The 27,198-nt window shown below is 38.6% G+C and overlaps 1 protein-coding gene across 1 annotated transcript; it reads right to left on the reverse strand.

Annotated features, from left to right (window-relative positions):
* Positions 1 to 7,279: 7,279 nt before the first annotated feature.
* LOC128215858 (uncharacterized) lies at positions 7,280 to 26,995 on the reverse strand. Its single transcript, XM_052922468.1, has 30 exons — positions 26,938 to 26,995; positions 26,293 to 26,393; positions 25,548 to 25,645; positions 24,842 to 25,053; positions 23,841 to 24,070; positions 23,302 to 23,455; positions 22,846 to 23,028; positions 22,589 to 22,612; positions 21,597 to 21,731; positions 20,658 to 20,831; positions 20,057 to 20,184; positions 19,610 to 19,754; positions 18,969 to 19,125; positions 18,213 to 18,409; positions 17,631 to 17,849; positions 17,383 to 17,406; positions 16,286 to 16,431; positions 14,973 to 15,128; positions 14,619 to 14,771; positions 14,077 to 14,218; positions 13,528 to 13,657; positions 13,010 to 13,119; positions 11,978 to 12,139; positions 11,040 to 11,204; positions 10,388 to 10,411; positions 9,824 to 9,966; positions 9,744 to 9,757; positions 9,302 to 9,446; positions 8,794 to 8,975; positions 7,280 to 8,330 (listed from the first exon to the last, which is right to left on the reverse strand). The coding sequence occupies exons 1-30, from the start codon at positions 26,993 to 26,995 to the stop codon at positions 7,280 to 7,282; spliced, it is 4,962 nt and encodes a 1,653-aa protein (XP_052778428.1).
* Positions 26,996 to 27,198: the final 203 nt, after the last annotated feature.

Genomic DNA, 27,198 nt, shown 5'->3' on the forward strand with positions numbered 1-27,198 from the left:
CACAATATAACAATAGAGCAATATGCAGATAGTGTAAGATGTATATTATATATACAATATACTTAATTGAGTCACGTAATCATAATGTTATACTGTTATGACGATGGAATACGAACATTGTTTTTTAGATATGTAATGCGTGTGGATTTGTTATAGGTATACACTAGATATACTATTTGTTATAGGTGTATACTAGATATACTATTTGTTATAGGTATATACTAGATATACTATTTGTTATAGGTATATACTAGATATATATACTATTTGTTATAGGTATATACTAGATATACTATTTGTTCAACTTTCTTTAGCAAGATTGTATGACAGATTGCCTTTATCTGTACAAATGAATTCATTTAAATAACGAAACATTTTTAGGCATTTACTTCCAACGAATTAACCATAACCGTCATATTGTTTACCAACCAGTGTGTAACAGTCTCCCGACATATGAACGAGATTCCAGTACGACATACGATGACCTCCTTGTCTACGCCGGCGCCATTTTCTTCAACCCGGAAACGACAAGGTGCCATTTCCAGACTCTGGCACCCGGCATCAAGGTACTTGGCCAAAACAGCTTCCGGAGGATGATAGATTGTGTGGAAACATGCAATGCGATAAGGGGCTAGGCACTGGAATAGTCTCTGATATTTCTTTGTACTTCAATGAAAAATAAAGCTTTAAATACTGAATTCTTAAGTTCACTGTATGCACCATACACTTAAATGTTATATTTACTTTTTTAGCAATATTGTAACACAATGGTTAAATGAAAATATGATCAATGTCGGATTAAGCTACAAGCTCGTAAAGTGAAATATTGCATAGGGTGGCATGGTTCTATGGAGGCTATTCGTTGCCAAAAGTCCAGACGTGTTATTCCCACAATGTGCTTCTTAATCGTACTAAATATCTCTTACATTTGTCAATGTAGACATGCTATTTGTTGTTTCTATTCGTCAGTTGTTCCGTATTGATTTGTCATTTGTCATTATAGTAGTCAAAATGTATATTTGTCAGATCGACCCTGTATAAACTCACTAAAACATAGATCGTATAACTTGCCTTTAACAATATGATGATGTAATTTAGAAAGCCGAATCGTGCATATGTAAAACTGCAATCCTACAGTCGACACTCGCATTCGTAAAATGAACATTTGCAGTCCAACAATTCCAGGTTTACAAAAGTCAATTGACAAGTTCAGAATTACAAGGATAGACGATTTCGCCTATACCTTATATGGTAAATGTCACCGAAAGAAACGAAGGTGAATGGGCGGAGCTAACGAATCAGATTTTCTTTCGTTTATTTCCGTCGAATCAAGCAAGGGAGATAACATCTTCGCCTACCTCCTGTAAATTCCCGATTGTAAGTCAGAGTACTCTCTCTTTATTTCACAATAAAAACTCAAATTAACTTCATCTTTTATTTTATTTTGACGATCAATGTTCCTAAATGGGTTTTAAATCACCATAATATTTAATCAATTGCAGTTGGGTGTATCTGAGCTGGGCTAACGGACCCAGATTTATACTGCCACTGTCAGCTTTTTTTTACTTATATACCCAAGCAGGCAAAAAATTTTCATTTATTATATTTACAAGTGGACCATGGGCGGGTCGTTCAGTGGGGGGATGGGGAGCTGTAGGGCCCCCCAGTTGGCCCGCAAGTAAACTTAAATGTTATTTTTTTTTGTCAATATTTCTCAGAAAAAAGTACTTAATTACGCCATAATGCACCAATTCAGACTAAAAATATTTGATATATTCTAGGGGGAGTACCCCTTAACCCCACTTCCCACATTTTAAACATATTAATGTCATGCCCACTCGAGGGATCATGTCCAAAAAGTTGTGCCCTTAAGTAACGCCCCTCTAACGCAAGTCCCTGTTCAAAACCTTCTCCAGCAAACCCACGAAACTTTTGATGGACATCATAATGATATCCACCTAGTTTTGTCTGATGTTATACATTTACTATCTTAATAAGCTTATATGGTGTAAACGTGTAATTTCAATACATCATTGAAACAAAATATTCATGTGGATGGAAGAACAGCCCTCCAACCCACTTGTGTCCCCCAGTTATGAATTACGGGATCTGCCACTGTGAACCATAACAATCAAGTGGGGGATTTCAAGAACATGAAAAAAAAATATCGTGAGTCTTAGATTAGAAAAACAAACGCGCGATTTTTCCCCTCCAAAAGGGCTAGGTCCGCTTCACCTAAATGTGAAAAAAGCCCTGACTGTTGAGTATGGGTGGGGTATAAAAGCTAGCAGCAAGTAATAATTGTTTATTAGCAATAAATTGACTTCATCATTAAAATACTTTATTAATTACTTATAAAATAATATTCGTTACAGTATAATGTACGAGTTATATGAAGTTGTAATCTTAGTGTATTCTATCCATACAGTTCCAACTACCAGGTAAGAAACCTCTGGGGCATCTTAGTGAATAATTTCCAGTTAATGAAAATTTAGATTTTTTTCTTCGTAAATTCTAAATTATCTAATATTACTTGCAATCTTAAACATTGCATAAAGGCAAGAGAGTGTCCTCTAATGGTTGAATTTAAAATAGTGTTTATAGTAATTTAAAGCTGCACTCTCACAGATTGACAGTTTTGACAACCTTTTTTTGTCCCAGACTCGGCTGATTTTGGCAGCAATGCTTTCTATACAAATAATAAGATTACTCACAATAAAACGGATCTAAATTGTTTGGAAAACTGCCGACATTTTTCATTTTTCTTAAAACGTTACTGTAGTATCACTTTTAGCCATAAAACATCAATTTGCGAACGTAAAACTGAAAAACTGTATCTGATCTTTTGTCAGCAGTCTTATACCACTGGTATCCAGACATTTACGCAAAAAATGGCTAATTCCAAAACACAAAATAAAAATAGTTGTCAACACAGTCAATCTGTGAGAGTGCAGCTTTAAAAGAAAAATAAGACAATGGGACGTTTTCATTTTTGAAGTATAATTTAATGCTAATGACTTACATTTTGTTGTGTTTGAGTCAAGTATCATTTTGCATACATCTCATTTCATGTCATATGTGCGTATTAATTACTATTATATAGACAAAAACATGTTGTAATATCATATATTATTTTATTCGACATCAAATAATTTATAATCCATCCTGTTTCCAAATCATAGTCCATAGTGTCATAATATAGATGATTCGTAATGTCCATAATAAGGTTCGCAATGTCCATGGTCCAAAGTATCCATAATTGGTTTAAATAGAGCCGACTGATAGCGGAAATTTCCGAAAGACGTAAGGATGAGTTAAGACATGGTTAAGGCGGAGTTAAGACATGGTTAAGGCGGAGCTATCTATCAATAAAATTAAATTCATCTCGTAAGCATGTTCACCTGCGAATGAAAAGTTACCACCATACAATGTATTTTGTAGAACTACGAACTGAAATCTGTCTTCTACACACCGCAATGTAAATACCGGCATGTGACTTTCACAGAATGACGTGTGTTTAACATACACAACTTTATAAACACGACTGAATCGTCTGATGAATAGATGCAACGAGAATAAAACTCCAATCGGTACAATGAACAATCAAAATGTGCAGTATAAAATGTAAACATACAACCGATGAATTGGCGGTTGTAAAATGTAAATTGGTAAATCATCAATGATACAAACCTAAAATACACACATACACGTCTGGACTTTTGGCAACGAATAGCCTCCATATGGTTCAGGGTTACGGCAGCGATACTCGTATTCATAACCAATGTAACACACATAGTTTTCAATTGATAAACCTTTAACTACATGTATTTTATAAATTGTGCATTTATGGAAAATATCAAAGATTGTAACCTTGTTTTTAATAGCTGAAAGCGCAGAAATATTAAATGATTGGTAAGTCTTAAAAGATTTACGGAGATCAACAAAAGCGTTCGATTTATATCGTAAATTCCCTCGACTCTGATAGGGGTAAAATCAAAATGGATGGAACACGATTAGGAATTATGACAAATTCAGCATTTTAACATGTTGATATACTGACAAACCGCATGAAAGCGAGAAGTGAACATGGACTGGTGACTCTATTGGACACGTTCGAATGCGAATATTTACGAAAGTCAACGTTATGTTTGAATAAACACGCTTCTATAGATAAACTGCATGCATTCAATATAATACAAAAACAAACATTTTATAGCGACGATCATGGCGATGTTTGCATGTCTTTCTGTTTGCGATGTAATTTTCGTGTGCGTTGTCGGTTCGCTATGTGATTTCCGGTCGGCTTACATTATGCAAATTATCATTCTCCGAACACGATCGGAAGATGGCGGGCGATTTGAATGTATATCATTCCATAAGATGGAAATACCGTGTTTTGTAGCTTTCTTTCCAATTAAACACGGTATCCTTCACAAGAACCATTGTTTCGGTATTATTTCATCGTTTTCGGTATATAAATACAATTGTGTTCTTTTTGTGGTACTGCTCATTTAAGAATATGTACATACATGATTTTCTGAACGATAAAGCTGGTGTTCATTTTGCATGAACAGGTCGACCTTTTGTGACCTTTGTAGGCGGAGTTTTGCATGAAAGCAACGCTCTGATTGGGCACTGGGAATCACCGTGCGTAGAGATCTTACTACGATCTACTGTTTGCTAAATATAGTGCGGCACATGTACACAAACAACTGATATAATGACACGTTAAATGTCGAAATAAAAAAAAATATCATAAGAATGATAAAATGGTATCCCTCATAATAAAGCAGAATCTTTTAAGATATCCACTTATTATAAAACAACATTTAAATATATGAAATGATTGGAACCTCTCAAATTGTTATGAATTTTTCGAGAATCGTTTTAAATTGATTGAGCCAGTGTATATTGACAGAAGTCTCGACATGATTGACCCAGTGTATATTGACAGCAGTCTCGACTTGATTGACCAGTGTATATTGACAGCAGTCTCGGCTTGATTGGCCCATTGTATATTGACAGAAGTCTCGACTTGATTGGGCCAGTGTTTATTGACAGCAGTCTTGACTTGATTGGGCCAGTGTGTATTGACAGCAGTCTCGGCTTGATTGAGACAATGTGTATTTGACAGCAGTGTCGGTTTGATTGAGCCAGTGTTTATTGACAGCAGTCTCGGCTTGATTGGACCAGTGTTTATTGACAGCAGTCTCGGCTTTATTGAGCCAGTGTTTATTGGCACTAGTCTCGGCTTGATTGAGCCAATGTTTATTGACGGCAGTCTCGGCTTGATTGAGCAAGTGTTTATTGACAACACACTCGTGATAATTGAGCACGTGTTCAATGACAGCCGTCTCTGCTTGATTGAATAAGGTCATCATTGACATATGTCTCGCGCTGAAAGAGACGGTGATTATTGACATAAGTCGCAGATTAATTGAGATCCGTTTCGGGTTGATCGAACCCGTGTTCAATGACAGCAGTCTCGGGATGTCCGAGACAGTGTTTATACTGCAGCATTTGAAACAGTGCTCAATTACAGCTGCCTCGGGTTGTTCGAGACAGTGTCCAATGACTGAATCCTCGGGTTGTTCGAGACAGTGTTCAATGACTGAATCCTCGGGTTGTTCGAGACAGTATTCAACGACTGCAGGCTCAGTTGTTCGAGACAGTAGTTAATGACTGCAGCCTCGGTTGTTCGAGACAGTGTTTAATAACTGCAGCTTGTGTTGTTCGAGACAGTGTTCAATGACTGCTGCCTCGGGTTGTTCAAGAAAGCGTAAAATGACTGCAGCATCGGGTTGTTCAAAACAGTGTTTAATGGCTGCAGCCTCGGGTTGTTCAAGACAGTATAAAATGACTGCAGCCTCGGTTGTTCAAGACAGTGTAAAATGACTGCAGCGTCGGGTTGTTCAAAACATTGTTTTATGAGTGCAGCATCGGGTTGTTCAAAACAGTGTTTAATGACTGCAGCATCGGGTTGTTCGAGACAGTGTTCAATGTCTGCAGCCTCGGGTTGTTCAGGACAGTGTTCAATGACTGCAGCATCGTGTTGTTCGAGACAGTGTTCAATGACTGAATCCTTGGGTTGTTCGAGACAGTGTTCAATGACTGAATCCTTTGGTTGTTTGAGACAGTGTTTAATGGCTGCAGCATCGGGTTGTTCGAGACAGTGTGTAATGGCTGAATCCTTGTGTTGTTCGAGACAGTGTTCAATGACTGAATCCTTTGGTTGTTCGAGACAGTGTTTAATGACTGCACCCTTGTATTGTTCGAGACAGTGTTCAATGACTGAATCCTTGTGTTGTTCGAGACAGTGTTCAATGACTGAATCCTTGTGTTGTTCGAGACAGTGTTCAATGACTGAATCCTTGTGTTGTTCGAGACAGTGTGTAATGGCTGAATCCTTGTGCTGTTCGAGACAGTGTGTAATGACTGAATCATTGTGTTGTTCGAGACAGTGTGTAATGACTGAATCCTTGTGTTGTTCGAAACAGTGTGTAATGGCTGAATCCTTGTGTTGTTCGAGACAGTGTGTATTGGCTGAATCCTTGTGTTGTTCGAGACAGTGTGTAATGGCTGAATCCTTGTGTTGTTCGAGACAGTGTGTAATGGCTGCAGCCTCGGTTGTGCGAGACAGTGTTTAATGACTGCAACCTTGTGTTGTTCGGGACAGTGTTCAATGAATACAGCCTCGGGTTGATAGAAACGGTGTTCATTGACAGCAGTTATTGGTTGAGACAAACACAACGGTTGGTGCCACTGGCCCCGGCAATTAAAGAATAGAGCGCTATTCGATTTTGCAGAGCCACTAATTGATATTAAATGGTCCCGAATGACCAACAAATATATAACAATAGTATCTAAATGTTATCTGTGTTGTGGTTTTCTTGAATAAATTTTACACCGAAGGGCTATTTAAACTAATGTCACCCTACTTAGTTATACGATACATAAAATATAGGTTATGAAACAAAAACACACTCAACCTTTGTTTGTATTTATTGTACCAACGCAACATTAAATCACGATCACATAATAATAACAAAATGATTTTCAACAAAGAAACAGACTGCAAACATCTTCTTAAAAGACAGATATGTTTCGTAATGCATATAATTAAATACCTTGCAAAGCATAAACAATTATAATATTTTTGAGAACCCTAACCATTTTGACAATTTAACCTTGTCACAAGCATTAACATGTGTACCATGCCCTTCTTTTATTTCTGTACAATACATGCTGATCTTCGTTTTATTAACAAACTAAAGCGTTATTACCATTCCATGTTAATTTTCTTTTCGTAAGCTATTCTATCCCCGCAGCACGCGGCCAGCATGGGTGTGTAGGCAACGTCCCCGCAACAGAACGTGTCCTCACCATAGCGACGGGGATACAGTTTCCCGCCACAGCATATCTCAAGCACGGGGTCGTAAGCGACAGTGTCACAACACTTCACTTTGTCGGTACCACACGGGTTAACTACGCCGTTACAACATATCTCGTGGTTACTATCGTACGCCTGTCGTCCACAACAACATTCGGCCGTGGGGTATGGCTTGTCCACGATTTGCCCGTCACAGCATGTCTGATAACGAGCGTCGTAGGCAAAGCTGTAACAACATTGTGTATAGATACCGGCAAACGCTTCCTCCAGGTTCCCGTTACAGCAGCACACGTGTTTTCTGGCGTCGTAGGCCCGGTCAAAGCAGCAGCGAGCGTAAGGATCAGAGAATGTTTCATTGTTGATCCATCCGTTACAACATGTTTGCACCTTGGGGTTGTATTTACGTCCAGTACATCCCCCGTCAATGGGATGCACTTTCCCTTGTTCACACTTGCTCTTTTCAGGATCGTATGCTTTGTTTTCACAGCAGGCCGTGCTACTATCCTTATTCAGATCGCGGACAACATTGTCACAGCATATTTCCTTAGTTGGATCAAACGCTTTCTTCCCACAGCAAATAGAGGAGTTGCGCATCCCGGATTTAGCAAGATCGTTGACTTCGTTGTCACAACAAACCTGGCGTTCACCATCAAACACTTTATTTCCACAGCAGCATGTGTCTTTATCCGACTTCTTAACATTGATCTTGCCCTCGCAGCAGTGGAACTTGTTCTGGTCGTACGATTTCCGTCCACAACAGCACGTGTCCGTCCCCCAGCGGCGGCGCGCGGCCTTGTCGTCACAGCACACCATCTTTTTAGGATTGAGTGTCTTACCGCCGCAACAGACCACCTCACCTCCCTTTGGCCTCTTGAACAGATTGTCTTCGCAACAGATAGATTTGTCCACGTCAAACTGCTCCGGCCCGCAACAACACGACCTGAGGATTACATACGCATGTGTACGTTAATTATTTGCCAGTTGGTATGAGTAAATGAACCTAGTTAAACACAACTGGGACTTAATTTCTAAAATGGTTGGTTTAGGCGTGTATCATTCCGGATATGTTTTACGTGTAAAATGCTGTGAATAACCTTGAAGGAGGCTATGACTCTGTAACCATGTTACACTCTGACCCCTTCCCCCCTTTTCCACTTTCAGTCACAGTAGTCTATGTTAATTGTATTTTATATCGATGATGTAGTTAATATAAAACCTTGTTTTGCTTCTCGCCGTTATGAGACGTTTATTTAAAGCACACTTCCGGCTGTGGCAGTGCTTTGAGACAAGTGAAGCTCTAATAATCAGGGACGTTTTCATATAGATTTCCATACAGTTCCATTGTTGTATTGCTGAATCACTATTATTAGTGCAAATGGTCGCCATATAAAATATGCACTTACCTTTCATCGAACTGTTTCTTGTCAATTTTCCCCTGGCAGCAGAGTTCCTTCTCTGTGTCGAACTTGGGTTTGATTTCCTCCTTGACACATTCATAACACCTAGTGTCATAGCTCACTCCATTACAGCAGTCGGTGTTCTTCGCGCCGTAGCTCGGCTGGACAATAAAGTTGTCACAGCACACCTGAAACATGGTGGAAGTAGTTGCTTGGTACAAAAACATACTTATATTGGTTAATGTTTCAAATAGCATTATACTAGCCAAGTAACATTATCTACTTGGTAATGCTTAGGAATCTAGGTTTAGTTTATGTAGAATATGTAATAAATTAGTGTTTGAATTCATAGTAGACAAAAGTGAAATGGATCAACCATGCACATCAATGCCATAGCCTGGTACATGTGTTGAGCCGACCGTGAAAGTATATTGGTGGAGGAAAGAGTGCTTTTGAGTTTGTAAAATCAATCTGAGGTGTATTCTGACACCTCGTGTATTGATATATTCCCTACCTCTTTAGTCGTATCGTAGGTGGTGTTGTGGCAGCAGGCGGTGTCGTCGCCTGCGACGAGCGGCAGGATGTTGTTGCCGCAGCACATGTGAGAGCGGCTGTCGTACGCCACCCTACAGCAACATTCCGTGTATTTGCCAGCGTATCTGTGGAAGAACGGTCTATGAATTGCGTGATTTTATAACAGGCGCAGCACATGAATGGGCAGCGGTCAAACAAATCCTTACATCAACACTCCGTGTACGTTCCAACGGATAGACGTGCGGTGTAAAAGAATACGTTCAGGTATTGTATGTAAATTATGCATATACTGATATATGTAAACATATATCTGTGCTTGACTGTAACACCGTTCAACACCAAAACGCGATCGCTTTGCTCAGAGTCAAGTGTAACTGGCACTTTAAGGGTGGTGCGCATCTACTCTATGAAAGCTAGTGTACCTGGACACAAGGACGTTGATCTGTCCACGGCCGGACGTGTCTTCCTGGTCCGAACCGTCGTCCTTCATTTCGTCCGGAATTTCCTCCATACAGCACATAAAACAGTCGGGGTCGTACGCTTTGTAACCGCAACACTTCGTGTCTTCGCCAGCAATCTTCTTCTGTGGGACGCCATGACAACAGATCTCCATGTCCTCGTCGATACTGCTGTTCCCGCATGGAGCTGAAAAGTTGTTATATTAGATCATCCCTGTCGTTTATTTTGTCAGCTGCATACAACATTGATAACGGCTGGTTATGCGATAAGTTGACACACTTTTTTTATTTGAATTTCCACCAATAGAAACGTGCATTCAGAGTGAATAAAATGTTTAGAAAAGAGGATGTTCTTTTTAAACTTTTGCAATGTTTTTTGCCGATTTTCACTTACGATTTGACAGAATATTTTTTCAATCGTGTAAAAAGTTGTTTGGATAAAATACAGGTACATGACTGCAATCGAATATCTGTTCTTGTTGGCGCCCATTACAAAATCAATCAATTACTATCTTTAGATTCTATAACTGGTATAGTAGTATTTCTTAGTTGTTACTCTAGAAAGAAAGTTCGAATTGGAAGCCCGTCCAAGGGAAACTGTGACTTACTTCGGCAGCGTGGCTTTGGATTCTCTGGAAAAAAACAAAACAAAAAGGTGATTTAATAATCCCTTAAAATAAATGTACAGTAAAGGCGCCCGATAAAGGTTGTTGCAAACACTTGGGCATTATCGAGTTTAACCTATTTGACTGTAATGGTCATAACGATAGAAACCACATGACTTGGGTACAGATTTTTTTTAGTTTTGGCGATTTTTTAACTGGGGACGTCGTAGCTACGTAGTTATTTATATATATATATATATAAAACATTTATAAAGGCTAAAACAATTTATTTGTAACTAATTCATGTGTTTTTGTATCATTAAAATCAAATGAGCTAAACATGATAATGCATTAAAATTAAAAACACATTTGTTTATTTATTTTGCACCAAATAATAGTGCGCCTTTAACGCTTGTAACACATTGTATGGCATTATCCAAACGTCTAGTTACTTCAGTTTACCGTTATCCACAAACAAGTGTATCACAAACTGAGGAAAATTCCCGTCCGTTTCATAAGATGTGTATATAGGACATGGCGAACATTATTGTTAAAGTTTTACGACGATGATGCCTACGTCAATGACGATACCAAAGCTACGACAGTACGTCGACATTTTTTTGTTATTCAAGGACTACCTAAGCATAATACTCACGAGGACAAATGCTGCTAGCGAGGTCGTTGAAGATTCTGTCAGTGACCTTCTTCAGTTCATCAAAGTCTTTGAGCAGCACGGCGTTTTCGTCAGCGGGGGAGGAGGCGATGTTCCTCAACTCGGTGGCGTTCTTCAGCCCCACGCCGATACCCACGATAGTGATACCTGGGAAACGACATTGGACATTTAGATAAACAGATACATATTGTTTTAGAAAAATAATTGATATCAGTACGTCGTTTATGCATATGAACTGACAAGTGCTGATTTCATTAAACAGACAAGTAGGTTTTAATCCTAAACGCGAACCAATAACGCCAGGGAAGTTGCATTACTATTTTAATCATTTTAATGGATAAAAATTTATAAATATGAGTCATTTTCAAAAATCGTGTATTACAACAGGCAACTATTGAAACACAATATAATTATATCTTTGAATCTTGCTTCTAGGATATTATCATGATATCTTTATCAACGTGAAACGTATTATTAGTGTATATTTATAGGTAAATATTAAAAAATGTGTTCACATATTGAAGACAAATAACAAATCATGCATGAACTAAGACAGTATTTATATAAAAAAATCACCTCTGTTTGAAAAGAGGCTGAAAAAATAATGTCAAGTTTATAAGCATTGGATAGAACAAAGTTTGACAGGAATTTTGTTATTTAGTCACACAAGTTATCATGGTTTATCAAGGTTCCATTCATAATATTTAAAAATCTTAATTTCATTCGACAAGTTTTGGTAATGGTAATTTCCATATGTATTTTTTTATCAAGATTGAATGGTTTATTTTACATGTTTTAATCAAGCTTACGACTAGTTCTGAACCATACAATGTCATATGCACGCAATTATTCTGAATCTACTATCTATTAAATTATATATATATATATATAAATAGTTTATGATTGTATTTCCTGCTCACCCTTCTTCTTAGCAAGGTTGGCCTGCTCAATTGTGTTGTCGTAATCGTCGGACTCTCCGTCCGTCATGAGGAGACAGAAGTTTGGAGCATCCTGTCGGTCGCCAAATTTCGGGTTAAACATCCCTCGCATCGTCTCCAGGGCCGTGCCTGTGTCTGTGCTGCCTGGATGCGGAAGGAACGGGTAAGGACAACTAATATTTCAGCGTTATATAGTGTACATAGTAAATTTATTATTGAAAAAACTAAATAAGGATATATTTTAAACATGTTTAATATAGCCGGCTTATCCCAGTGTTCGCAATGCGGTGGAGATGAATGTTCGCAAGGAGATTAAAATTTAAATGTTTAAGTCACTGAAAACGAACAAAATGAATATGAGATTTCAGTATGGAGTTACTAATAATTAAATTTACCACTGTAATCCAAAATCAGGATGTGCCGCCTTGTCTATTTAAGTTATTGGTCAAACATACAAGTCACAGAAGGTTTTCCTATTGCTTATACCTTTATTTGACATTCGGTTTTCATAACAGAGGGAACCATTCAATTTATGCGACCGGATAATAGTTGTATGTAGATGCGAACTTAAACACGTCTCTAAGTTGGATTCACTTCTTTCAGGAGTTCTTAATCGAATACGCTTTTCGAAAATATGTGCCACATTGGGAACTCCTCGGCCATTTTTATCCAAAACAACCTCGAGGGTTTGCCTGTACATCAGTATAAGTAGTTCGTAATCTTTTTAATTATATCATTAATTAAATGTAGTGTTTAGCTTGTATTTATTGATATACGTTTAAATTAAGTGCCAGTAAATGTATTATTGCAAACATAATAAAGATTCCCATGAGTTGAGCCATTAAGTTTAACTGCTTAAATAAGTCTACTTGCAGCGGACATACCGATTTCTGAGTATGTAAACCGTCTAAATACATCCGAGGTTGTTTTCGATAAAAATGGCCGAGGAGTTCCGAATGTATGTGCCATTGAATGTTAAAGGCTAAATGATACTAAAATGGACGAGGCTTATACCTCTGATGTAAGGTAGGTTGTCTACAGCGTCCAACAGTTCTTGCTTGTTGACGAACGTGTTCATCTGGAACCGGATGGTAGAGAAGTGGTTGTACGTAAGCAGACCGAACCTGCGTGGAGAAATGTACTTGTTAAAAAGGAAAAAGGGTTTGGGGTATAGAATGCATTCATATCTGTATATACCTTCGGCCGTACAACAAACATACATCAATTTTCATCTACAATCATTCGAACATATGTATCGTAGAATAAAAAACATTAAATAAAAAGATCCCTTTAAAACAAACTTGTTTAAAATGTCTGTCTCAGCTGGTTTAGAGACTAAAACCTATCCAAAAACTTCCAACTTTTCCAAGCCAATAATAAAATTGTACACACACATTTTATGTGCAGGATTCCTTTCCAACACACATTTCTTATCTCTGCTATTACAGCGCCACAAAAACATTGTAAACGGTTACAGACAGTAACAAAGTGTGGTGAAACTATCAATGAGGCTTGTCCTCACTATAACACACCTGCTTTCCGGTATGGCAGCGGCCCCAATGATGTCCTCGACCGCCTCTTCCATCTTGCGCCAGTTGACCTCCGACACACTCTCGGACGAGTCGAGCACAATCACGATGTCAACGATATTCTTGGCGCATGCTGTAAGATAACCGGCGGCTGATAGCTATTTTAATTAAGAATCCCTTAACCGGGTATCCTATCAATATGAGAAAATTTCTTTCGAAGAACTTGTTTCCATCTACCAATCTCCTATTAAGCAAGAACCGAATCTTCTACGAAAAACACCCTAAACGCTTTTATTTTATTCACCTTGAATGGTAAATAAGGATGCACGGTAATCATTTCAAATAAATTGTTTGCCTCACATATTCAAGAGTTGTCGTCGCCTAATTATTACATAAATATACATGTTTGAGAACAATAGTTATTTATTCAACCTGCATCTTGTTTATTTTTAAGATTATCTGATATTAACATTGAATATAAACAGTAATGACATACTCTTTCGTTGTTAATAAACAGTTATTGATGAAGAACAAAACTAATGAAAGTCGTACAGCAACAGTCTGGAATATCGGATGGTTTCCTTTTACTGAGTTTCCCGTCACAGCAGATCTGGTCTTCGGGGTCGAATGCCTTCTTGCCACAGCAACAAGAACTCGGGCTCGTGATCTCCTGGATCACACCGTCACAACAACGCTAAAAAGGGAACACGAGAACGTGAAAAAACAAATACACACCAAACATGTTCAGAACAACGATACATGGAAAACATAAATTAAAATAGTCATCGAAAAGCAAATATGGCAAAAATACAGGACAAGTCCAGAAGGCAATATTTTAACAATTACATTGTTTAGTGGAGCAAAGCTTAATACATACTAAACATGTCGTATGACACACACAGATTTTACACACATGACAACATCGAAACAACACGTGTTTGGGTTACCGCCGTGGAACCATTGGAAGAGGTCATTTGGGCGCTAAAAAGATTAACGAGTACTAACACCCCCGCCCATATGTCCCAACTCATAGTTAAACTGGATATGATACAGTTGTAAATTGTTCTTCACATCCAGTTGATGTTGAATTTTACCTGGAACGCACAGTCGTACTTCGGAACAAGCGTGCCATTGATGCAGTCGTAACAGCGTGTGTCGTAAACTTCTGTGGAACCGTCTTTCATTACACAGCACGCTCCATCCTTAGCCCATTTGTTTTGATAAAGAATATCCTCACAACAAATTCCCTATATGAAAGAGGAATCATTTTAATATTACTCACTTGTTTTGGCGTTAAAACGGACTTACATTTCAGTGATTCACACAGTGAGCAAAAAGATGTTTCACAATGAATGTTATTTTAAACTATATATATATATATAAGAGTATTTATTTTGTTGATAGGTTTAAAACAACATTTCAAAGCGGCAATCTAGGTAACATAATACCGTCTTTTCGCTGTACGTGGACGATCCGCAGCATACGTCGGCGTCCGGGCTTGACTTGGGTATGACATCGCCGGCACAGCACATGGCATGCACGGGGTCCATGGCCTTGTCTTCGCAACATACGGGCTTCTTGGCTCCACTCGGAATTTTGTTAACCTGAAAACACACGCTTGTTTACAGAATGTATGTGTGTAATGGAAGTGTAGCATCGTTCCATTCAACTAGAGATAAATACGGTTTAAAGACTAAAGCACACAAATAATTCTGAATAATAATTAAAGTGTTATTTTGGTACAAAAGAATGAACGCATTTTATTTGGTGTTATCTACTACAGTAAGGAGGGGTTGCGAGCGGCTCCTCGTACCGGTACGTGTGCATGCATTCTACCTTTTGCGCGTTATGTTTTCAAATTAATGTATGTTAGTGTACATTTAAAGTTTGATGTATATCCATGACAAATCATGCAGGTAAAATGATAAAGGTAATAGCAACTACTGGCCACAATATCACAAAAATGCTCAGGTTAAAACCTATTCACAACTCACTTTACCATATAAAAGGATAGTATAATTCAACATCTTGTATGGATTTACTCTTTTTAAAGAACGTGTTAATAAAAAAGCCTAATTTAGAGCAAAAAGATATTCTTGAGGTTTTGTATAAAAGAAACATTGAGTTTTACTCAACTTGTTACATTTTATTCTGTAGAATTTTGTTTCTTTGGAATCGTGATCCATGTTTTTAGTTAACATATTCTATATGAGAATGCGCTTTTAAAAAGGTGTTTAAATAAATATGATTTTTAACAATGTGGTATTTTTCTTTGTTTTATTGAGTCTGAGATTAAGATTTCACTTGGGTGATTTTGTGATATTGGGGCCAGAGGCACGTGTAACGTGTTTTGTATAAGAGTCGTAGAGGTTGAACAAGAGTCGTAGAGCCTGTACGAGCGTCGTAGAGCCTGTACGAGAGTCGTATAGCCTTTACGAGCGTCGTAGAGCCTGTACGAGAGTTGTAGGGCCTGTACGAGCGTCGTAGAGCCTGTACGAGAGTCGTAGAGCCTGTACGAGAGTCGTAGATCCTGTATGAGAGTTGTAGAGCGTATATGGAAAGAGAGGGGAAACAAACAACTGTAGCCCTACTTGTACGGCAGAACTACACGTAGAAGTACAAGCACATTTTATTCTGTGTATTAGTGTTTCTTAAGGCCGGCAAAACATACATGTACCGTTAAAAAGGTAAGGAGATTTCAAGAAATTTATTTCTGCATTTATTTTTGGGGGTCTTAATATAAACTGAAAAGAAAAAGTACCTTGTCCTTGCAGCACATTTGTGTACGCTTGTCGTAGCTAACCTGTGCACAGCACATGGTGAACTTCTCGTTCTGGTAGAGGGGCTGAGGTTCTCCGTTGCAGCAAACCTGGGTCCGCGGGTCGTACTGCTTGCTGCCGCACGGTTCTACGGACAGGTATGTATATAAAGTTACTGGTGATATTGGATCGGTTGAGAGAATAAATGATGAAGCAATTAGAACATTTCGCTATATGAGCCAAAGCAATACAATCGTAACAAGCAGCTTCATAAAGCTGGGATGTCCTCCTTTTTAACGAGGCAAAGGATTATTGCTGGTCAAATTATGTATTGATTGCAATATAATGTATACTGTCTGCCAATCAATTTGGCTCACCGGAGCTATACCAGAGCACAGATCATCCGGAATCAGTACTAATACGACAGTGCAACGTTATCACATCGTAAAGAAAGGCTGTAAATCGTCTGGACATCGTAAGAACATTTCGGTACAGCAACTGTAGCGCCCCGAAATGGATCGGCGGTTCGCTGATGTCCTCAATTGATATCGTACTGGCACAGATGAAGTACCATAGTCCTGTCGATGTACTAACGACGTACAACCGTTGTAAGCAAGTGCATACCGTACTCCTACCGTACTAATACCGTATTAGACCGTACATCGGTAGAACACCGGCAGTGCACAAGTGTCACTCCGGTCAATAGCTTCGGTCAGCGGTGTAACAACGGCAGAACAACGGCGCCTCGGTATGGCATCGGTTACAGAACAGTGGTATTTCGGTAGCACATCGGGTCTTACGCCGGTACTATATCGGTATTGGTACGACCAGTTTTGTTGTTGTTGTTTTTTCAAGGATTTTTTCGCATTCGTTAAATATGGGCTCCGGTTTAGTGTCCGTGAGATCAATCAGTAGTGTATAACAGGCCCTGAAACCATTTTAGTATGCAAACTACCTATATGAAAACGTCAAATTAACTTCCCAGTTCGTTAACACTTACAGGTTGCATGTGTTGGCAATGTGCGCAGCATAAACATTATATTTCTATATTTGAAGACAAGTGTTCTGTGGTGTACTGATGCTATACTGTAAGACTTACTTGTTGGGCACTGGCGTGGCGACTCTGAAAAGAAAGTAAAATATATAGCTCTCGATTACAATCACCACTGAATAGTATAAACATAACATACTAGTACCTCTTACAATACTTAACCAGATTTCTATCTATATATCTGTTCGAACGTAGATTGTTAAACTACGATGATATAATTTATTTACTACACAAACTATAATGTACACGGTAAGTAATAGTGCAATTGGTTTTTAAATTTTAAAATGTAATCTTACGTGGACATGCACTGGCGATAGCGTCAAACATTTGAGCCCTAAGTGAAACCAGGTCGTCAAAATTCTCGAGGGTGAAGAGGTTCTGTTTCCATGGGTCACTGGCGATGGCACGCAGCTCTGCGCTGACTTTAAGGCCGACTGCGATGGCGTAGATGTGTATGCCCTCCGCCTTCGCCAGTTCTGCTGCTTCCATCGTGCTTTCCGAATCGTCAGACAGGCCTGAAACAGAAAATACATGACAATGTGTATATGACTTGTATTTGCATAGTAAATTGGCTTTCCTCATTCGTCCACTCCGGCTCGACTAACAGGACAGAAGATATGGGGCGTACGTGTAAATAATATCGACAGTAGACACAGAAAACCATACGCACCAGTACATACCTAAAAAAATGATACCTATTAGATACTGCATCATGTTTGTATCGTAGATTTTTGTCGTGTCTTTAAGGTTGATATCTAAAACGGTTTTACGCAACATGCAGTCGCCGATTACGGGTTTTTGACCGGTCGGCATCAACTATGTGCAATATCTAGTAACCTTATATAAACTGAACAGGCTCTATAACATGTGCATCCTACCGTCGGTGATAACGATAGCTATGTTGGGTACATTCGGGCGGTCGCCGTATTTTGGTGAGAACATAACATCAAACATGTTCTCAATGGCGTCTGCGGTGTTGGTGGAGCCGCGCACGTATGGAATTCCCATGACGTGGTCAATCATGTTCTGTGTCCGTATGTGCTCGTCCAAGTGGAACTCCACGGTGACGTTGTGTCTGGAAGAGGGACGAAATAGGGAACACAGTTGGTAACACATATAACTAACCTTCAGTTTGATTATAATTGTTGTATGTCGAATTTATTCCACGTGATATTAAAAGGCCACCAAAAAACCCGCTCCCGTCCGGGTTTTTTTGTGGTTTATTCTAACCTAAAGTTTATGGTCATATTATGTTACTGACTGCATGAATCATGACTACACCCATCAGCTATGATTAACCATGAATCATGACTACACCCATCAGCTATGATTAACCATGAATCATGACTACACCCATCAGCTATGATTAACCATGAATCATGACTACACCCATCAGCTATGATTAACCATGAATCATGACTACACCCATCAGCTATGATTAACCACGAATCATGACTACACCCATCAGCTATGATTAAACACGAATCATGACTACACCCATCAGCTATGATTAACCACGAATCATGACTACACCCATCAGCTATGATTAACCATGAATCATGACTACACCCATCAGCTATGATTAACTATGAATCATGACTACACTCATCAGCTATGATTAACCATTAACCAACCTGTATGTCTCGAGCCCAATGCGGGTCTTCCCGGTGTCCACGTCGGCCGATGCGATAATATCCTCTACAAATGTGAGCAGCTTCCCCCAGTTCGAAAGGTCCACACTCTCAGAAGAATCGAGCACAAACACGATATCCGCAAGCGCACTGCCGCATTCTGAGAGAGAAGGGACAATGCGAGTAATGAACGTGACACCGTTCTTTTAAAATATAGTTTTGATAGTGGGACCAATGCTATGAAACTGTACATAGAGTGATTTAGTTCCAAACTAAACCAAACTAAAGCTCGTTGGATAAAATGAATTTTGTATTTAATCACCAAAGTCATATTTCGGTTTTATCTACCGAAACTAATAGCTACCAAAACATAGTTGCCTGTGGAAGTTCTTTTATTTTTAGGATTCTGCAAATGAGTATTTAATGATCACGTTATACAGTTGTTCGCGTGCAGAAAAACACAAACATACAATCGTCTATACCGTGATATGTATCTGGTTGCCAATAAATCAAGCTACATTGTGTATACTAAATGACACTAAATGAATGTGATGTGTGATGTGTTCTTGCATATTATTCATTGATCGTCCGAAAGGAGTATCATGCTTCTTAATCCAGTAGTGAGTAGAATTCATATGACGTACCACAACAGTCGTGGTTGAGCTCGTCTCCCTGCCTCTTCCTCAGTTCCTTCTTACAGCAAATCTCATCCTTCGGGTTGAACAGCTCGGCCCCACAGCAACAGGTCGGGTCCAGCGTCATGTTGTGCACCGTTCCGTCACAGCATATCTACAACACATGCAATAGAAATAGTTCAACTCGTGGCGTAGCTAAGTCGACTTATATCATGCGTTTATTTTTTTGGAAAAAGCATGGGGGGGGGGGGGTAATTTGCTATTCGATGACGTAATGCTGTCTCATGGAAACAACGAATTAGTGCTACAGTGATGTATGAGGTCAACGCTTGTATAATAACATAACGTAGAATTGTGCCAACGAGGTCGTTTAATATAGTGTTGCTATATAACTTGTTCATAATGGTTGTAAAATAATCAAGTTAAAACTAAGTGTTCTAAGCAGTTGTGTGGTACCTGGCATTCCCAGTCAAACATGGGTCGGACCTTGCCCTTGCTGCACTCGAAGCAGCGCTGATCATATGAGAATTCTGCACAACAGCCCGTGTCTTTTTTCGGATTCCCGAACGCCTTTGCGACAAAACCTGGAGAAGTCCGGATCAATTGTACATTTGTTTTAAAATCATTTATCGTCGAGAAATCAAGCTAAACAGACTAAAAAGTGTCATTCCTAACTCCATTGATGTTGCAAACAGCATGAAACGCATTAAGATGTGGCCCATGCGGACGATATCATAGAGAAGTCATAGTACGCAGCAATAAAATAATTGCTAAATGTTAGACTGTTAGAAATATACCTACCATCTTGGTTTTAACGAAGAGTATTTACTGTGTATATTACTGATTATATAGATTCAACTTTGATCCATGTAAACCCACGATCATAACATCGTCGGACCAACGGAATACATTCCGGTTACATTACACAAGTTGAGGGTTACTGCTAATCGGGGAAAGCCGATGATGGCGATATCCAAAACAAACAACAACAGACAACCCAGGTAGAAGTTAAAGCCGGACATGATCAGAAATCATGATTATTTATAGTCACTCTAACCTTCACAACAGACTTCTGTTTTGGGGTTGTAGGCGAACTTGTCACTGCAGCACTCGGTGTACTCGGGGCCGGCGCGCGGGGCCACTTTTTCCTCACAACACAGCGCCTTCTCCGGGTCGAAGGCCTTCTTCCCGCAACATGTAATGTCCTTGGCATTACGGTCGTTGAGCTCGTCTGCAGCCACATGTACGAACAAAGTACATGTGATTTCAATACTAACTTCTCGGTCCCTTGTGTATTAAACTATCATAAATTAGATACGGTTCATGGACGCGAACAATCCAGTCGCTGTTCAAGGGACTAGACACCAGATGGTCTCCAAATATGCGAATACAGTATTTCCTCAATTCAAAGCATAGTAGTGTCAATCGAGCTAGTATTAGGCCGATAATATATGACTTTACGTGAGCTAAATGAATAGTTTGTCACTGTTTCAGCTGAGTGTAACTGTTTAAAATTAACCCATAGCGGTTTCCCAGTTTATATTTAGCTTGTGAAAGTCACATGATAAGTACAGATTCATATATCGACGCTATTTTTAAATTAACTGGTATTGAAGTGGTAGACAAACCTAATAAATTCAGTAAAGTTTATTGTATTACAGGTAATATTGTCATCATTAAATTCTTGTTTGGTCGTTCAGTTGCTAATATAAATGTGTTGTACCTTGACCATGTTTAAAAACATGTTCGTCAATATATTATGTATACGCATGGGCATTTTAATCAAGATGTATTTGGGAATTTATTTAAATCATAAACTTTTAAACAGATAATCGACTTTCAAGCTAATAGCTTAAACATTGTGTATTTGTTGCAAACATTGTTAAATTGACAGTGTCTTTTTTAAACATTATTCTGTTTTTATGAGAGTTTGTCGCATAACTTAGCACGATAAAAGCTCTAAATATATATACGATCATCAAGCGAGGTACGTTACCTTCACAGCAAATTTGCTTGCTGTTGTCGTAACTCTTCTGGCCACAACAAATGGTCTTCTCGGCGACTAGCGGCTGCGGCTTCCCATTGCAACATGTTTCCTTCTGCGGGTTGAAGAAGTCCTCACCACACGGCTCTGGGTATGGACAGAGAGATATAGGGGTAATAGAACGTAATCGAGATCTTAGCTTGCAAATATATAATGAAATGCAATCTATCAGCCTATTAAAGGGACTGTGGCACAGATTGACACCAAAAAAGTTTTTTTCTGTAATGAATCTCAGGACACTTATCTAATAGAATGTTTTACGTTTTGATATCATGATTGTAAAAAAAAAAGTACCAAAATGTAAAAACAATTGTGCCGGAGACCGGGTTCGAACACCAAAATTGCAGTCCGGAGTCTAACTCACTGAGCTACAAAGGCTTATTCTAAACGGGTGACATAATTAAGCTATACACCTACCTCGGTAATATCACGTAATAACACCGACTAGCAAATCACGCATAAGGAATGAATTCTACCTGGTAGACATACCCAGTAATCTTTTTTAATGGAAAAATACAAAATATTTGCTTAACTTAAATAAATTGTAAACTATGTGGTACTTCAGTTAGTAAGTGTCAATGCATTGTACACATCGATGCCAAGTTTATGTCTGTTTTCGACAATTTTCTTTTTTTCGCTATTTTATCATACGTGAGACAGCCCCTTTAATGGGTCCAGAAGCCTTTACAATGATGGAATAATTTTCTATTAAAACATTATTTGTGAGATACTGCAATCGACCTACAGTTAATCTACTTGTATAGCGTATTAAATAGTACAAAGAATATTATTGACACATATTATCACACTTACCATACACATGATGGAATAATTTTCTATTAAAACATTATTTGTGAGATACTGCAATCGACCTACAGTTAATCTACTTGTATAGCGTATTAAATAGTACAAAGAATATTATTGACACATATTATCACACTTACCATACACATTGATGATTGGTGTCCCTGAAATAATAATTATTGTTTTAGGCAATATGGAAAAACTTTTAAGACATTCACTTATGACGAATACGAATATACTCATAACAAACAATATAGAACATGAATTTCCATATGATTTATAAATTCCTTTTAATTTACTTGTACTTCTAGTATTTATAACGAAGGGAACGTTGTGTCCCTTTGTGCGACCATTGACGATATTCTGGATGATATTGGGACCATAATCATTAACTTACCAGTACAAATGGAGGCGAATATCTTTCCCCTGAGGGACTCAAGGTGGTCAAAGTCGTCGATGGATAGGACGTTGCCGTCCCCAGGGGCGGGGGTAGCGATGTTCTTCAGCTCCGTGAGGTTCTTCAGGGCAATACCAATAGCGAAGATGTGGATACCGTTGTCCCGCGCCAATTTGGCTTGGTCTGAAAATGATGTTTAAACGTCATTACAACTTATAAGTGTTACTTTATTGTTGAGTTTTATACTGATACTTCGAATGTTGTTTACAAAAAAACTCATAACTAAACTTTTATCACTGGATATGGACATCTTAAAGCAGCCTATAACTGATCCCTCCTCCGACCCCCAGTTCGTGTATATGACTGACTTGTTCACACATTTTCCGAAATTGTATGTACAAATGGGAAAGCAATTACGTAAGCAATACAAAGGGGTTCAATAAAGGTCCTCCGCACCGACAGTGTGTGTGTAGTTGTCCGAATCTCCGTCGGTGATGACGATACAGACGTTATCGACGTTGGGTCGGTCTCCATGGCGGAAGTCGAACATATCCTCGCGCATACGCTGAATGGCGTCACCGGTGGCCGTGCTGCCCCTTACGTATCTGATCTGGAAACCGAGATTAAATGCATGCTTGTTGTTAAGGTTAACATGCGGTCTGTTCACGTTGACTGATGACCACTTCACACAAGTGTCCGGCCATTTCAGCGTTTTGTGCACTATTGTCACCCAATTTGGACAATCCCAAATGTGGTCCGACGCAAATTTAGTTACAAGCCGGGCAAATGTGTCTCTGGTACCAAGCCAAGACAACATCAACATGTAGTTTGACCACAACAAAATGCAGCACCGCCCTTCAAACGAGCATTATTAGTTTAATGTTGAACAAAGTCTCTTCTACAGTTGGAATATAATGGAGTAATGGACTCGTCAAGAAATTAGTTAACACTAGTATGTGATTTTTAAGGGAAAAAAAACAAAGCAATTATTTTACACTCTGTATGGCATTGAAGAGGTCATCGCGGTTGTGGTAATCATCGAGGTGGATCTCAACGGTCGTGTTGTGGCGGTAGGACAGCACACCCACGCGCACCTCGTCGTCGTCAATGTCCGCATCCTTCAGGATTGAAACGGTAAAGTCGAGCATCTTGGGCCAGTTCTCGCTCTGGATAGACTCCGAGGAATCGAGCACGATAATCAGGTCCACCAGTGTCAACCCGCAGTCTGTGGATTCACGGAGCAATACAAAATAGGTGACGGATCTTGTAATAACAAATTATATTTACCAGTATGATAAAGATTCCAGCACACTCCTTAGACTTAACAGACTTAAGTAGCTTATTTCATTTAGCAAAATTTCGTACTTTAACCTAATTTTGATAAAAAATAAAAAAAAAATAAAAAAAAAAATAAAAAAAAATTCAAAAAAATCTTAGTTTTACGTGATTATCAGACAAATAGCTATAAATTAATAGCTAAAAAAACTTCAAAAAGTAACAACATGTATTTCAAAACCTTAAGAAGAACAAAAATAGTAAGCTTAGCTTAATCGTGAAATAATTGACTTAAGAAATTTCGAGAATCAACCAAAGAGGTGACCGATGTCTTTCAGAGTTTATGGAATTACATTCGTCCTTATAGCGATTTTCACATTAGTTTAGGAACATAATAGTTAAATAGACGCACTGATATTAATCTTGTTTACTTTATAATCAAAGACAATATTTAATGGGAACTGCCACGCCCAAACAGTGTACACAGCTTCTATATTGAACTTAATTTCTTGTTTCATTAAATACTTATTACCAAAACGTTCATATCTAATTGAAGAGAAAAAAAATTCAAAATTCAAATGAAATCGTATATCATTAAACAAATGAACCATTAGCAAATAGGTTTATGACAAATAAATCAAAGTCTCAAGACATCGAAGTATTACATTACTCCAATGAATTTCGAAAAAAAGGTCGAAATCGCAATATCAAAATTCCATACTGCAGCAGTCGCCGGGTATATCTTTAGGCCGCTTGATGATCTTGCCATCACAGCAGACCAGATCGGTGGGGTCGAACGCCTTGTTGCCACAGCAACACGTCTTGTTGCGCAGCAGGTTCACGATATCGCCGTCACAACACGTCTGTGCTCGGAAATCGTACCTCGGCCGCACGCCGCGCGACTTTTCGCACTCAAAACAGCGGTTGTCGAAACTGATAAACAAACAACACACCAAATTGCAGGTTTTTTTCAAAACTATCAAAGCCTTATTGATGAGTATAATTCAGTGTTAATCCTAATTAAAGCCGTATGTGTTATAACAATTACGATAAAGGTACAATGTATGGTGCTGTTTACGGTTTTGATAAAGATACATCTTTGAGGTTCATCTATGGGTATTTGTTTTTTTTTTTGGGGGGGGGGGGTTGACAAATTTGATATACTACATGTAGTATGTAAATGTATGGGAAATTGGTGATGTATCCCGCGTGAATAATCTTTTCAATGACATGACCTCTGTAGTCGTAACTTTTCGTGAATCGTTAAGTTGAATCTACGAGGGCTGTTCCATTATATCGTAAGCAATCACTGTTATAACAAAGAAAAATTGCAGAACAAATGAGTTTTCCGGGTTTTTTTCTCACAATGTTTCTATAATAAATATTGAATTTAAAGGCATAGTCTTGTATATAGAGAAACCTCGTACCTCTGTGTTTCACAGCATTGGCTGTGTTCGTTTTTGGACCCGAATCCCGGGTTGACCTGTCCATTACAGCATGTCTCGAGCTTCGGGTTGAACGCGTACTGATATAGAGAAACGGGCATGGTCATCGGGGCTAATTATTAAAGATATTGGCAGATTAATACTTCGATGTCGTAGCATAATAACGTAGTATGTGTTTTCCTAATATATATATAGAAATATAAAGATCAACATACTTTCAGGAATCACATGATATGGTCATGGTCACATGATCGGTTCTATGATTAGATAAGGTCAAGGTTATCGGAAAGGAGTGCAGTGCATTCATTCTCGAATGTTCCAAAGAAATAACCCAAGCTTTCTCAGCATTACAACAACACTGTTCATGGCAGCGAGCCATCACTCATAGGATGTTAGCCTGTTGTTGTTAGATGGCGTGCATCCGTTTTGTCTTATTCTAACAATATATGACGTTTCCAGCGCTTGCCATGTGTGGTTGAACGGATCAAAGTAATGACGTCAATCGTTGCGTGCGACGTCATTAAATTAGCTTTTGTGTTAACAGACCGTTACCAATGACAAAGGCAAAGTTATTATTGTGCTAACTATAAACAAATAATGACAATAGAGAATGTCGCGGCGCATGTGTTTGTTGTTGTGTTCCAAGGTGCCGCTATGATAAGCCTAACAACACGCCTACGTCAGTTATTAGCTATTTTTAGAAAAAATATCAAAAAGCACTACATACGGCACTGCAGCACTCGGTGTCGTCATCCCAGGCCTTGGCGTGTGGATTGCCTTCACAACACACGAACTCTCCATTATCCACCTTCTGATTGCCGCAGTTTACTTAAATACGTACGCATATGAATCGAATTTTCTACTTCATATTGAATTCAATTGCAACAATTTGGAGATCTTAACATTGTGTTACAGCATGTTTGCAAGAATGGCCATATGTCTTATTGTGTCCATGTATGGTTTTGGTTTGATACAGTTACTGATAGCATTAAAAATCCATCTTGTATTTAAATAAAAATGTAAAGAAAAAAATGAAGAAATACCTTCATTACTACCATCTTTAATCAGATATTTAAGGATGACGTCAGGTGCATTGCTGTGAATTTAAGGAAGCAAAAATGCGCGTTCATTTTTCGAAACGATATGCATATCAATACATGTAATGTAGTATTGAAATTGGTACTCACTCATTTTCCCATAACCTGCAAAAAAGTAATGATTGCGTCAAATTCGTGAAAACAAAACTTACTCATCCATTCAACGAATAGAAAAAAAAACACAACATATTTAACTCTTAACAAGTGAAACAATACGTATAATAGAAATATTCTCAGCAATAAGTCCCCTTTTCCATATACCGGCGAGCACTTACCAGCACTAAGGGCCAGCATTAGCCACAGGGCCGCGTATATGAAGACTCGCGATCCCATTGCGCGTCTTAGCCGTTCGTCGGTCGGTCGAGCAGAATGAAATTGATTGCAGAGTTTTATATAAAAAAGCAACGTTTATAATATGTTGTCACTGAGCTCGACGGTTAAAAAACAATACAATGAGGGATTCGTGCGAGGTTTTCCTAGAAAGGCGGGGCAGAGCAGATCGGGTTTGTAACGAATGTTCTGATTTGTTGAACGAT

The sequence above is a fragment of the Mya arenaria genome, chromosome 14 (assembly GCF_026914265.1).
Source record: "Mya arenaria isolate MELC-2E11 chromosome 14, ASM2691426v1".
Classification (NCBI taxonomy): domain Eukaryota; kingdom Metazoa; phylum Mollusca; class Bivalvia; order Myida; family Myidae; genus Mya; species Mya arenaria.